Raw genomic sequence first — 14,722 nt, 5'->3', positions numbered from 1 at the left:
ACACACACACACACACACACACACACATGCATTTCCCCTATATCGATTAGTTGGGGGGGAAAAAGGGTTGAGGTCAGCAGGAATATGTCTGAAATTCTTTCTCTCTGTCTCTCACACTCCATTTATCTCTGTCTGATTCAATGCTCTCCTTCCCCCATCAGGGGGCCATGCTTCATCCATATATCTGCGACTCCCCTCCCCTGACCCGCTCTCACAATCTGCAGTTTCTTTTTGTCGGTCTCTTTGCCCTTCACTTGACATACATAAATCAATCACTCAATCCAATTTGGTTCAGAGCAAAGCCTGATGGATTTGCCTCTTAGCCAGCGTCCTGATAAAGTAACAGTATTCACAGTGTAATTACATTACAAATTAAACAATGTGCTTATGACCATGGATTTGATTTTGCATTATTTTCTGTTTTCACACACATAGAAAAAGGAACAGCACAACACATGCAAACAAATAAATAGCAACCAGAAAGAGAAACATTTCATAGCTCAAACTCACTGTCAAATGGGACAAACACAGTCGTTTTCATCATGGAGACTGGGACCCCCCCAGAGGAGTGCCAAATTGTTTCAGATGGTTATTGAACAAAATAAAGCACATTTGTACCATACAAATATATTCGACATTTTATTTTGTCTCTCAGATAAATGCTGATTGTTTTCACGTGTTTAAAATGCTCCACACAGTTAGCACAACAGGACTCTATGAAACAAGGAATGTTTTTTCATAGCTTTGACACTTTATTGGATTCAGCTCATTTTAAATTTAGTCACTCAACAATACTTGTATTCTCTGTTTTTAAAAATCGATGCTCATAAACTCAAATCCACCTTAAAATTTCAAATGGGTGACAGTTTACAGTGATTCATTTGTCGCAAATGCAAGTGATTCACATGTCATCTTGAGATCTATGTAGTAACAAAGGTACCGAAAGCCTTTCAATTTCATGACCATCTATCAAAAAAGGACATCTTTTGAGTAATTTTATTTATTTTTTACATATACATGAGTTGATCTCATATATATAAACTGAAGATGTGATGTTGTGTTTTGTAATAAAAACATGATCTGTGCACTCTTAATGTTATCAATAATGAAACAAAGCTAGAATGAACAGGAAGGGGCCCATACTGTAGAATGCCAGAGTGCAGGGTCCAGAATGTCCCTGCACTATTGATATGTTATGTCTAATTCAAAATAAAAAAATACATAACATCAACACTTCTGGGAGCGGCAAGAAATGAAAACCAATCCAGATGCTGTACAGCACATCGTGCATCTGTGTGCACATGTGTAGAGAATAGCTGGAGTACAGGATGTAACCTTGTATTAAAGATTACATTTGGAAACATGAGATGACACGATATGTAAAAAAGAGTCTTCTTACTATCTTCTGTGTCAGTGTCGGGGTTTAGCGTTATTTTGCAGTCTTGTAAATGCAACCTGTTTAAAAGGTATTACACATCACAATGAAACTCCTTTGAGCAACAGCCTCCACAGACCATCTGGATTTTCAGCACCCTTCTGATTTAGGGCCAATCCCTGTACGGTACCATCAGGAAACTGATTCATTAAACAAGCCGTGCCCGAATCTTAACGCTTTCCCTCACAGATAGAGCTGATAGCTGATCAATAGTTGCCAGACTTAATCAATCAATGTCCCCGAGGCCAACCCGGCAACCTCTCTGGTTCACATCAGACCCGGCTGCCTCCGCCGCAGGGCTGATTTGTCCTCCAATGTCTCTGTCATTTGTCTTTAGATTTCCCTTCCATCTGATAGCTCCAGCACCTTTCAAATGCCCTTTCCACACGTCCTTTCCCCCCTGTCAGTGATTTATATGTGTGTCTGGTCATCACTGAGGACACTACAAGTTCATGCTCATTTGCATTTTTTTTTTCAAAGGAGTTAAACAATTTGCCACTGGGGGCGAGATGATCCCACACACACTCCAGACTTGTTTTAGTATGCTTTACTTAATTGTTACATTTAACTTTATTAAAAGAAGGAGTGCGAGTAAATTAATTTGCGAACGTTTTGTTTTGACTGCCATGCAAAATTTGAAGGATTTTACACTCAATGCTTCATTAAACAACGTTTTTATTTCATGCAGCATAATTTGACTCAGTGCTTTTAACCTTGTAAGCTGCACAGAGCATTTCTGCCTCCTTCTTCTGCACTTATTGGACTGCAGCTGTTTTTTTGCTTTTTCTATTCCCCATTTTCACTCTCATCGCTTCCCTCTACGGGCAATTCACATGTGCAGTGAACTGTGAAGGGAAAGAATTGTACCGTCATTCTCAAATACATGCATGGCCTTTTACACAAACAAGAATACATGCATACTGTAAAGACAAAAAGTCATTATTATGCATGAACGGGCAGATTTGTTGTAACACTGTTGATGTCTATCAAGGCCTAGGCTTTTATGACAAGTCATTCCCTACATTTACAGAGCCTAACTATCTCTTTCTCTGCCAGACCAACTCCAAATGTGATCATTAAGACAACACCATCAAATCCAAATGAAGACACATTTTGCTACAATCAAATTGTCCCAGTGATACTTAAAAGTGCAACAAAAGCTACACTGCTCTTTCATAAAATATATTTTTCTGTCTTTCTCTTCTTTTCATGAAGTCATTGCAGCAAGACACAGGGTTATGATCGTAGGCCCCTGCAAACACTGATCATCTAGGCCTATGTAAAAGATTGATACATACACAAAGAAGATCAATAACCTATATCTGGGATAACTATGTTAGGGTCCGTTCTGAAAGGTTAACGTCTTTATCTACCTAGTGAGCATTGATTGGTGGATGATTGAACCCAGCATTCTGTGTACTTTTGGTAAAAGCCAATATTTTATTGGCGGTCAGTTTGTACACCCTCTGCTGACTAAAAACACAAACAGCAATCTGGCGCAAACCAAGTACAAAAAGGCCAGAGAACGAGACAGGGAGCCTGTTTGCTGCTGATAGTGTCTACCAAGGACAAAAAATGGGAATGTGTTACAATAAATGAAAAACTGCAAAGTATGACAGTTTCATCACTTTGATGCCTCTCCTCCACACTAAAACATGTCTGCACAGAGGCTTTAGGTTGACATTTTTACAGCATAGGTATTGGGAAATGTGCAGAAAGTGTAGATGTAAAGGATGGGAAGATGGGATGTTTCATGTACAGTACACATTTAAATGTGCATAAATCGTGACATCCACTAGACATACAGAGAGAATCTGTTACAAGCGAGGCACACTGTATGGTGTGGATAAGGAAGAATTCCTTGTAGAGTCATAAATCTCTCTCTGGATATAGAATATCAAAGAGATAAAAGATACAAAATATGTGAGGTCACATATTGTCTTCATTTGTATATTTCACAGTATCATTGTATGTCTTGCACTAGCCAACAGTTTGGATGCTATTAAGCACCTGTGCATGTAAAATAAAGCAGAGCGTCCTCCAGTACAGTATGAGGTGACAAGCCTTGTTCTAGCCACTATTTCAGCATATGCAATTAACAAGAGAAGCATTTAAGAACAAGTAGTGGTGTGAAGATGATAAACAAACAGGCTACTTTTCTACATTAAACATGTAGCCAAACTGGGCGTCGTATGTCTAATTAAGTCACATTTTTCATACTGTGAAACCTATGAAAAATGGCCTAATTGAAAACACAGGCAATTTTAAAAAGGAATCCAAGGTAGCTCAATACAGTCCAATAGATGGCAGAGTGCATCTGTTTGATGAGTGAAAAAACACACGAAGAAGACGCAGAAGCGGAAGAGACGTGGCACATAAACAGAGTAAGGAATCAGCTAGCTAGCTAGCTAAGTTTTCTGATGACAGCTTCTGCAGCCGCTTTCCACGTAAATTTGGCAAGGAAGCTTAAATGACAGTCGTGCAACATAACCTGAAACGAACGGGACTTGATTAAAGTTTGTGTGACAGGTAACGTGATTGTTTTTCATTTGCGTTGGCACTTCCTTAACTCTACCAGCTAGCTAGCTAGCTAGATTAGCTCGGTAACGTTAACGTTACCTCACCTGATAACTTCCAGCGAAGGAAGCTAGCAGCTAACGTTAGCTCAGATAAATCTTGGGATTGAGCCGCCAAAGGCGTTATCGCTAACAAGACGTGTTAGTCGGTGTTGAAGCATGAAATGTGTACTATAACTATTAAAAACCACAATGTTGTATTTGCAGCCAGTTACAGCCAACGTTAAATAAGTACAAATCACACCCACAGACATCTAGGGTGGGTGGGTGGATAACTAGCTTATAAGCATATCATGTGTCATGTTAAGCCAATAGCCTGTCGCTATTGCTAATGACAATGTGGCCAAGAGTTTACTGTTAAAATTGGTGCTCTTATATCTACCAGGGGTAACGTTACTAGCCTAGTTTGGGACTGCTCCATCCAATACTTGACATGGCAATTTAGGAAAAGACAAAATATAGCTATACTATATCATGATGACTAAAATACCTGGACATGCTAACATAGGATGGGAGCAGGAAGTCAATATCATTTTGTGTCGCAATATTGCAACACATCAGGATTAGGTTAAATTTATTGGAATAATAAATCTTAAAACAAAGTAAGTGGAGAAGACTGGCTGTATTTGACCGAACCAGCAAATCAAATACCTGTTAAAATAATACATAAATTACTTCATTACACAAACAAAAACAATCAGTTATTAATGGCATATATACCTTGTTGTATATGATATGGCAAAGTGACTGACTATTGACAGAATTACATCGTATGTATTATCATACTGCCCCATCCAATACTGACATATCAACATATGTCCAAGCCACAGTATGTAAAGTACAAAGTGCATGTTTACATTGTGATTTGTATTGCCTTTTTGATTATTTCCCTATCCACACGGTCAATTTCTTCAACATTACTGGCAGAAGAGATGTACAATACTCAAGGTTCAAGCCCTTCTCATGACTTTTTATTCAGCATACTGGGAAAGGGAAGAAGCTTACAAGAAAAACTGTTCCAACAGCCAGTGTGTCTGGGGATAGTCCAAGTTGTCGGAAAAAATAGGGAAGAGATAAAGTTATGTCAGTATTTGCCTCTAGTCTGTATTAAAGACATTATTAGCCTCAGGATGCATACATTCAGTGCAAACCATTTAATGTCACTCTGTTGTACTTGTAAATGAAGACACATTCTTGTTGCCCCTAGCTTCTGCTCATATTAAACCGGAGGATGTTCTCTACTTAACATAATGATAAGAAATAGGATCCTCAGTCAGAGGAATTTGTGTTGTATACATCCATAACAAACCATTTGTTTTGTCTGTCATCAACACCGAGCAGGTGGCTATGGGTCTCTGCAAGTGTCCGAAGAGAAAGGTGACCAATTTATTCTGCTTCGAACATCGGGTAAATGTGTGCGAGCATTGCCTGGTCTCCAACCACAACAAGGTCAGTGAGAGAACAAGTATCACATGATGTTTGTTTGTGCAAAACTTGTAACATCACATTCAAATTCTGTATGTCGACTTGCTGCCCTCCAGTGTATCGTGCAGTCATATTTGCAATGGCTCCAGGACAGCGATTACAACCCCAACTGTACTCTGTGTAATAATCCTCTGAATGCTCAAGACACTGTCAGGCTGGTCTGCTATGGTAAGATGATCAAGTTTATATTTATTAAATATATCCCGAGTTGATTACATTTCTAATTTGATTCTAAATCAATTAGGTTGGGAGAAATTTCAGTTACAGTTCAGTTTTTTATAATGCGCCAGGTTAATGTTTACATTAGGAATTGGCCAACAAAAAGTTTTTAAAGTACTTTATACTTTTACATGTTGAAAAGGCATATACTAAAATATACTACATTTTGTAATCCATTTCAGATCACTGAAACAGAGATCCTTTTTTATTTGATAATCAATTATTTAAAATCAGTCCTAATTGGGTTGCTGTGGCGTGACAATGTTTTTCCTTCCACAGATGTCTTTCACTGGTCCTGTCTTAATAACTTGGCCTCTCGGCTGCCCCTCCATACGGCTCCAGCGGGATACCAGTGTCCCGCCTGTCAGGGTCCAGTGTTTCCCCCTTCAAACCTTGCCAGCCCAATTGCTGATGTGCTAAAAGAACAGCTGTCATCTGTTAACTGGGCTAGAGCTGGTTTGGGGCTGCCACTGGTGAGTTTGTTCTCTGTTATATACCTTGTTTGGGGATCTCATAATCCTTAAACAGGCTTCCTGAAAACAAATTAAGTGAGAAGGAAACACACATTCAGATCTCTACATTTTCTGGTTGTATTTAAAAAAAGCAAATCATACAGATGTAATGTTCTAAAATATCTACAAAAAATCTCACTATCTTTGTCTGACAGATTGAAGAGCCCATTGGGGTGCTTGAAGAGACCACAGCTAATGATGTCACTGATTATACTAACTGGTCAACATTTGATGGTGAGCCTTAATGTTTACTTTTTAGTACATTACAACATGCACATGTATTAGGGACTGTTTTGTAGATGGTTATTTTATGGTATTACTTCAGCGGTTTGCTCAAACGCTTTTTGTCTTTCCACAGCACAAGAACAAAGTAACATTTACCCCAGCCACTCTTACAACACCAACACCAGCCTCAGCCCAGCCCCAAATTCTGTCTCACCTCCAGCACAGGAAGACCTCGGAGGTCCTCGTAAAAATGTGGATCCAAATATGCAGGAGCACTCTGTGGTCAACTTTAGTACTGCCACTACATGTGACACAGTTACACTACACACAGGTAAAGCAATGGAGCGCCCTCTAAATCTGCTCTCTCCTCCTGCTTTTATAGTACTACTTGTCTTTCCTTGTGGCCTAATACATTTTCAATGTTTTAAGATCACTTTTGTGCACATACTGAACACATCCTAACAAGACTCTTTGTCATCCTCCAGCATCGTCGCCAAGAAAGATCTACGACACACGAGACATTGATCACAGCTCTGCCACACGGATTGACTTTGACGATGATAAGTACCGGAGACGGCCAGCATTAAGTTGGTTTGCTCAAATTCTCAAGTAAGTATCATAATCTGCTGTGAAGCTAAAGCTCTCTGTTATTACTTTGTTACTATGAATACATTACTACAGATGGCATTGTTATGCCTGATCTTTGAGTTGTTGTTTTTTTCTTCTGTCTTTTCAGAAATCGCACAGGTGGAAAGCGGACATCTCTGTCCTGGAAACAGAGGGTCTTCATGCTCCTTGTGGTCGGAGTTCTGGGATTTTTTACGTTGATAATCATCATGGCTAAACTTGGACGTGCCTCTGCTAGCTCCGACCCAAATTTAGATCCTCTTCTCAACCCCAACATCCGCGTGGGGAAAAACTGAAAACAAGCATTGATTCCTTCTTTTCCTTCCGTGTTACACAATATAAGCCTGTGTAGAACAAGCTGAAATGGGACTTTCTAATACATGGTTAGCCCAACAGAGGGAGCCGCTTACCCAACTTGAATGGAAAAGAGAAAGAGATGCTGCACCTGTGTTAGAATGGAGGCTCTAGAATCTCTAACTCCATTCATTTGCATCAGGCAGTTGGAACATGTCAGGGCCCCTTTAAAGACCATCACATATCTCACAACATTCAGAAGTTTCCTGTGGTTCAAGCAAAGCAACCAGCAAACTCCAAAGGTGACCAAGGCCCAGTGTATATAGACAAAGGATCTGGTTATTTTTGCTTTGAAAAGATAATGATGAATAGAGGTATTATTTATATTTACAATTCCAGCTAACATTTGTCAGTGATCTTTGTAAGTTCATTTTTTTTCAAGTTCAGTAGAAACTAAAACACTGTTGATGTTGAAAGAACATCTTTAGCTGGCAGAAAAGTCAGAACATATCTGGTCAGCAGCAGAACGATCACTAACGTCTACACGGTTATAATTAACTGATTCCACTTTATTTGATTTGAATGGCCTTGTGCATTTCTCCTTTAGAGAAGATATGGCTCTCACAACTGGAATCAAATATACCCCACACATTATTAATACATAAGTATTTATGGGTATTCATTACTTCTGAAATTGAGTGCATTGCTTTTACATTCGTCATACATACTGTATGTATATTTTCCTGATGTTTTTGACTGTCTATTAAATGGGGAATACTACATAATTTCAGTATTATGTTTTTTAAAGTCCATAATTCATGACTAGGGATGGCTACAGATTACTTTTTAGGCATCGACCGAAATTGCCTCTAAAGTATTGAGTATTCAAAATGCCTCATCATTCAATACCTAATGAGTAAATCAGTGTCAGTAAATCAGTAAATCAGTGTCAGTAAGCCAATAACCATGCAGCATGCTTCTCCCGAGATATATTAATGCTGGTGATTGGCTGTTTAGCGTAATACGTCATAGAGACACATGAAAAAAACTACGCTACACAGACGGGGCTCACGTAGTTGGAGATGAAAAATAAAAAGATTTCTGCCACATTGCAATTTTGGTATCATTACACGTATCGTTCAGGAACCGGTATTGAAGTTAAGGTATTAGTATCGGTAGAGGTATCAGAGTTTTTTTTATTGATACCCAGCCCTAATCATGACTATTATCTACTGCTGTGCATAGGCTAACAAGAGTGAGGACTTTCTGAAATGTCAGTTGTGTTGTGCTGTTCCAATAAAAATAAATGTCATAAAAGAATAATACAATTACAAAATGTGTTAGTGTTGCACATTTCAGTGCAGAAGCTCGACCAAAAATGTTATTCCAGTGACCAGTTCTCATGGAGCCGTTGCTGGCTGTAAGCAGCATATTGATGCATTCACAGACCATTGATTAAAGGTCCCATGACATGGTGCTCTTTGGATGCTTTTATATAGACCTTAGTGGTCCCCTAATACTGTATTTGAGTCTCTTTTATATAGACCTTAGTGGTCCCCTAATACTGTATTTGAAGTCTTTATATAGACCTTAGTGGTCCCTAAAACTGTATCTGAAGTCTCTTTTATATAGACCTTAGTGGTCCCCTAATACTGTATCTGAAGTTCTTTTATATAGACCTTAGTGGTCCCCTAATACGTATCTGAAGTCTCTTTATATAGACCTTAGTGGTCCCCTAATACTGTATCTGAAGTCTCTTTATTATAGACCTTAGTGGTCCCCTAAAACTTACTGAAGTCTCTTTTATATAGACCTTAGTGGTCCCTAATACTATCTGAAGTCTCTTTTATATAGCCTTAGTGGTCCTAAAACTATCTGAGTCTCTTTATATAGACCAGTGGTCCCCTAAATGTATCTGAAGTCTCTTTTATATGACCTTAGTGGTCCCCTAATACTGTATTTGAAGTCTCTTTTATATAGACCTTAGTGGTCCCCTAATACTGTATCTGAAGTCTCTTATATAGACCTAGTGGTCCCCTAAAACTGTATCTGAAGTCTCTTTTATATGACCTTAGTGGTCCCCTAAAACTGTATCTGAAGTCTCTTTTAATAGACTTAGTGGTCCCCTAATCGTATCTGAAGTTTCTTTCCAAAAAATTCAGCCTTGGTGCAGGATTACAGCCACTAGAGCCAGTCCCACAATGAGCTTTCTTTGGTATGTGCCATTCCTGAGTCGGTAGCTTTCAAGAAGGAGGGGGGTGTGGCCTTGACCAACTTCCACTTTTGCTCGTTTGAAACCAATGATGTCCCATTCTCATGGGTGGGCAAAATTCTCTGGGCGGGCAAAGCAGAGAAAGGGGAGGTAACCCCTGGAATCTTGCCCCTTATGAGGTCACAAGAGGCAAAATTCCAGATTGGCCCATCTGAGCTTTCATTTCTCAAAGGCAGAGCAGGATACCCAGGGCTCGGTTTACACATATCACCATTTCTAGCAACTGGGGGACCGTAGTAGCTGGGGGAGCACATATTAATGTTAAAAAACTTCAAAGTGAAATTTTCATGCCATGGGACTTTTAAAGTAAAGAAGATCCCACACAATAGATGAAGTGCTAGGCTCCTAGTGTACTATGCTGGAAATTGCTGCACTCCTTTTTCAATATTTGCACTAAAGTGACAAAATCCATGAAGAATTACTGAAAAACAAAGAACTGGGGGAAAAGAAGTAGTAACCACTCTCTTGCTCACTACAGCAGGACACTGCATACATGTCTATCTTCAAAATAATTAAAAATGTCTAGATGTAAATATAGTGTAAAGATTTGTGCCTTATTTCAACAGGTAAAAGTAAAGGTTTCACTTCTCTGATGCATTAAGCTAAGAACACCTTTAAATAGCTTGCGTGTGCACCTGGGGGGATATGCTTCAGAATGACACAACCAAACCTGCAGGTCAAACTCCATCCAAATGTATATTTTTAGTGTTCAGATTGCAAACATTGTTCAAAGATGCAGTGTTGAAATTCAGAAAGCAAAATGGGAGAATAAGAAATGTCTTTTTAGTGACGAAAACATACTTCATTAAAAATGTGCTTTGGGCATTGTGTTGTTTTCCAGTTTATTTGAAAGAAAAATATCTCATGTCCAAATGTTTTTCGAAGAAGAAATTGGTTAGATACTCCCACCTTGTGCTCAAGGGGCAGCCTTTAGATATGACCTAATGAATGAACTCACTGTGGTGCTCAGCCACAGAACATGACACTTCTCTACAAATAGTCTGCTCACTACTCCCCCTGGAGGTGCGTCGAGCTCAGGACCGCCCCAGTAATGTGTGGACTCAGTGATAGGACAGAGACAGGGACAGGTCTGTGGACGGACTCTGCCACTTCAGTGGCTTTGAATAGCTGCAGTTCTATAATCTGCACCATTCACATAACTACTGTATGTATGTTGATTACATTGATTTCATTTTGTTTGTCTATTTGAACATACAATGGCTATATACTTTTTTTTATAATGAAATGATGACATGTCATATTCATTCTATTAGAAATACAACCTTGTTGAATAAAACTCAACATGCATGAGTTAGCTCTCTGTCTTCGTATTTTTATCCACAATGGTCAGTAGCTTTTTTTTTCTTTTTTTGCATTGTGTTTTCTTCCTTGTTTTTTAGACATTTGTGTCACATGGACAACTGGCATTTAAAACCTCACAGCTCAATGAATTAATAGCAGTATCCTCAAACCCTTTACTTCTTCAGTCGATTTAGAATTTAATTTCAAATTCACTATGAGAGGTTTGTTTCATTATGGAAGTGTCTTTATGAGCAGTGTATGGTTGTGTGCTGCTGCATGTATGACGCACTACAGCTATGGGGTGGCTGCGTGTTGGTCTGATGTTGTTGTTGTTAACAAGTACATGTAGAGGCCATATTTCCTCCTCATAATTTTGGAGTTATTTTACTGAAAGTTATAACACAATGTGGTCATTCGATAACTCCGTAGGACACTGGCAGTGTTCATTCAATTGAGCCTATGATCCTGTGTGATGCAACTTTGTCACATGCTGTCCTTGCAAATCCTCGTAATAACCCCCTTCAAGTGTAGACCAATACGTTGTGTGTTTGCGTGTGTGTTAGTTGCCTCTTCTAACTTTCCATTGCGTTTGCCAAACAGTCATAGCAGTGTGGGTCCGCCATTGATTTTCGGTAGATTTGAGCCATGTTGCAATGATGCAGGGAAAGCTGCCGGGGGGCAATGAAGATACAGTACATGCTGTCAAATTACAGTGAGGTTGACAAATCTGGCACTTGCATGTGGATTGTGTTGTCAGATACATTTCTTGACATAAAAAAATGATTTAAGTTACAAGTCGTTTAATATAACGTCACAATGCAACGTGACGTGTAATTGTTTTGCCACTCTATTGGAGTTCAATGTATTTCTCACTAACTGTGAGTTATTAGATTGCCCATTGCACTGACATAATGGGGACATCCTGATCAATAACTTGACACTGTAGTTAATCTGGGCAGATGAGTCTGTTTCTCTGCTCTGTTCTCAATCATGTTTCCATCAGGTGGAAACATCGTCTTTGTGATGAACTCTTGATATGTTGAGTGTTTTTTTTAATAATTCTAAGTGTTATGGTTCTGAGCTTGGCCTTTACACAGAAAAAAAATCATACATGCAAGCACTAACATATTCTGACTATAGTGAGAAAGTATTTAAAACTAAAGTAATACAAGACGAGGCATCTGACACACCCATTACCATGCCTCGAGTTACGCAGGCTCACTTCAACAGAAGAGTTTACCTCTGACACATTTTCCTCTGTTTTGATGCGCCACACTGAATTCATTACATTCGTTACAAGTTGATTCATGAATGCTGGCAGCCAGTGCTTTTTGGCTGGTACAGTCACTCAGATCCCAGACATTAGGACATGCACACATCATTATTTGCTTAGGGCATCTCCAAATCAAATATCATTTAGATATGCTGAGATTCTCAGGAAAGCCAAACTGTAACAGAATGTTTTTACATTCATATTTGTCAGTTTAAGTTGATATTAAACAAAATATTCTTGAGTGAATTTCATAAAAAAAATAAAAAATGAAAAGAAAGCACCATGTTTTGAGTAACAAGCACATACAAATACGGGAAGAAAGTTTGTATTGATTATCTCTTATACTGTATATGTACAGTACCTTACTGGTATCTTTAAAATGTTTCAAAGTGATGGTAACCAGTCAAATACAGAACATTATAGCGGAGTTTAATAAAGTTCACAGTAGCTACGTGCAACAACTATCTCCTCTCTCATTGGATGGCACAGCAATATATATTGATGTGTGAGTGTGTTTCCCATGTTCTTCCCGGTTTAATTCGACGGTGCATCACTGGGAGAGTCGTTAGGGTGAACTCCACCGACTGTTTCATTCCTGTGGCTTCTTTGAGAAGGTGAGGACAAATATGGGTTGCACTGTAGATTAGACAAATATCTGACATAACTTCTGTGTGACTGCTATCTGAAAAGTTATGAACTTGCATTAGAAACCTAGAACTTGTTTTGGAATTAAATGTTTGAAAGGATTTTTTGTAAACAAATAAGTGCATGGTACTGTTTTATAAATTGCCTTTTCACTGCATGTAGCACTGCATTAATTCTGTAATTCTGAAAATAACCGTTCAGATAAACTTCGTAAGCAATCATGTTACTGCTACTACCAATGTTACTGATTCACCATGTTTTCCTAATTCACCAGCATAATCGTGTGATTTAAAAATTGTAGTATTAACATGTTTTTCTTGTAAATGGATAGAAAAATAATAATTACAGCAGACTGAATGGTTCCCCAGGGATCAATACTGTGCCAGTTTCTGAGGACGACTTTTGGCTGCAGCGCCAGTTGATGGAGAAATATTTCAGACCTTTGCATCCTCATCAGGACACCAGAGGCATCAAGGGTTATAAGTCTAAAATGTGTGACCATCGAGAAAAAGGCCACAAGCATGGAAAGACTTCTAACTCCAAATCTCAACCAATGAAGCACCATCGCCAAAGCCAAGGCCATCGTCATCGTCAAAAGTTACACCAGTCAGATGACAACGAAAGCAATGAGTACGTTTGGAGTTTCTTTTACACTGTTTATTGTGCTCATGTATAGAGTCTATGCTGAAGATAGTCTTAGCTATGTAATCCTTCTGTTTTTATTTTGGTTTAGTTTTCTTCATAAGAATGATGAAAATAGCAGGGAGTGAATGCCAATCTTAGTTTAATTGTTACAGGAGTTTTGAGTCATACATTTGCTCTGCTATTACAAATATAATTAAATTTATCATGAGCTTGTGTCAAGCTTGTATTGGTATCCAGTGTGTCTTTAGCACCCACGTTTTCTTTTCTTTTTTTAAAAGCACCCATTCAACAGCAGAGGACAGCCTTTTCAGTGATCACCCACCCGACCATCAACATCAGCGTGCTGATGACAAGACTCATCACTCTTACCATCGCAAGCAAAATCTTCACCATACTTGTCTTTCAGAAACTCCCCATAGTTCCTCAACGGGTTCCTCTTCCTCCTCCTCCTCTTCCTTGTCCTCCTCCTCTACTTCTTCTGCTTCATCAACACCCTCCTCCTCCTCTTCCTCCTCCTCCTCCTCCTCCTTCTCCTCTTCTTTTTCTTCCTCCTCTTCAACATCTTCCTCTAGCCTGGCCTCTGAGGCCAGCAGGGAGTGTTTAGATAAATATCCACTTAAGAAGCCCCCGCATTCACTTTCCTGTAATGACATTTCCAAGGAAAACCTATACTTTGAAGAAGAAGACGACACAGCCCCTTTAATACATAAAAGAGGTAATCAAAACAGGCTCCCTGCTAAACAGAAACAGGAGAGAGGGAAGTCCTCTCACAGTGGCTCCACTCGGGGCACCCAGAAGAACACACATAGGACTGCAAAAGGTTCAGAGAATGATGGTTTCCGCAAATCCAAATCAATGGAGGCTCTCACTAGACCCAAAGAAAAAGAATGGCGTGGAAATGGAGATGGAAATGAACAAGAGAAGAGAACAGGTGAAGCCAGGAAGAATTTAACAAAGGACAAATCAAAGTTCTCTGCCTTTCTTAATGAGATCACTCGCCAGGTGCTCAGCCCAATGAGACTCACCACTCTTGGGGTTACAGATGCTCAAAGACCCTGCAGTCCAGGCCAGGGCTCTGTTAGATCCAGTAAGGCAGACAGCAGCTCCGAGAAACACAAACAGCAGCAGAACCAGCATGCCAGTGCAGACTCAATTAGCTCCAGCAAGCAGTCCCACAGCAGTAAGCACTCTTCTCACTCTAGAGCCATTCAC

The 14,722-nt window shown here is 39.3% G+C and overlaps 2 protein-coding genes across 3 annotated transcripts in view; both read left to right on the top strand.

Moving 5' to 3' along the window:
* Positions 1-14,722, top strand: part of rom1a (retinal outer segment membrane protein 1a) — a gene marked incomplete in the record, with an annotated part of 55,863 nt that overhangs the window by 27,794 nt on the left and 13,347 nt on the right.
* Positions 3,759-8,155, top strand: zfpl1 (zinc finger protein-like 1). Of its 2 annotated transcripts, none has more exons than XM_032532728.1 (8): positions 3,759-3,964; positions 5,353-5,460; positions 5,553-5,664; positions 5,995-6,188; positions 6,383-6,461; positions 6,586-6,783; positions 6,938-7,061; positions 7,189-8,155. In XM_032532728.1, the coding sequence occupies exons 2-8, from the start codon at positions 5,359-5,361 to the stop codon at positions 7,373-7,375; spliced, it is 996 nt and encodes a 331-aa protein (XP_032388619.1). In that variant the 5' UTR covers positions 3,759-3,964; positions 5,353-5,358; the 3' UTR covers positions 7,376-8,155. The 2 variants fall into 2 exon arrangements, with proteins under 2 accessions (XP_032388619.1, XP_032388620.1); XM_032532729.1 differs by having other exon boundaries at positions 3,775-3,964; positions 5,346-5,460.

This window comes from Etheostoma spectabile, chromosome 13 (assembly GCF_008692095.1).
Source record: "Etheostoma spectabile isolate EspeVRDwgs_2016 chromosome 13, UIUC_Espe_1.0, whole genome shotgun sequence".
NCBI classification, from domain to species: domain Eukaryota; kingdom Metazoa; phylum Chordata; class Actinopteri; order Perciformes; family Percidae; genus Etheostoma; species Etheostoma spectabile.
This window is presented reverse-complemented; position numbering and strand designations above follow the sequence as displayed.

Bases quoted from the DNA above. Each gene is read 5' to 3' on its own strand.
- zfpl1 (XM_032532728.1), top strand. From the start codon at position 5,359: ATGGGTCTCTGCAAGTGTCCGAAGAGAAAGGTGACCAATTTATTCTGC. The intron at 5,665-5,994 runs GTAAGATGATCA...TTCCTTCCACAG, and splicing joins TGTCAGGCTGGTCTGCTATG to ATGTCTTTCACTGGTCCTGT. The intron at 7,062-7,188 runs GTAAGTATCATA...CTGTCTTTTCAG, and splicing joins TGGTTTGCTCAAATTCTCAA to AAATCGCACAGGTGGAAAGC.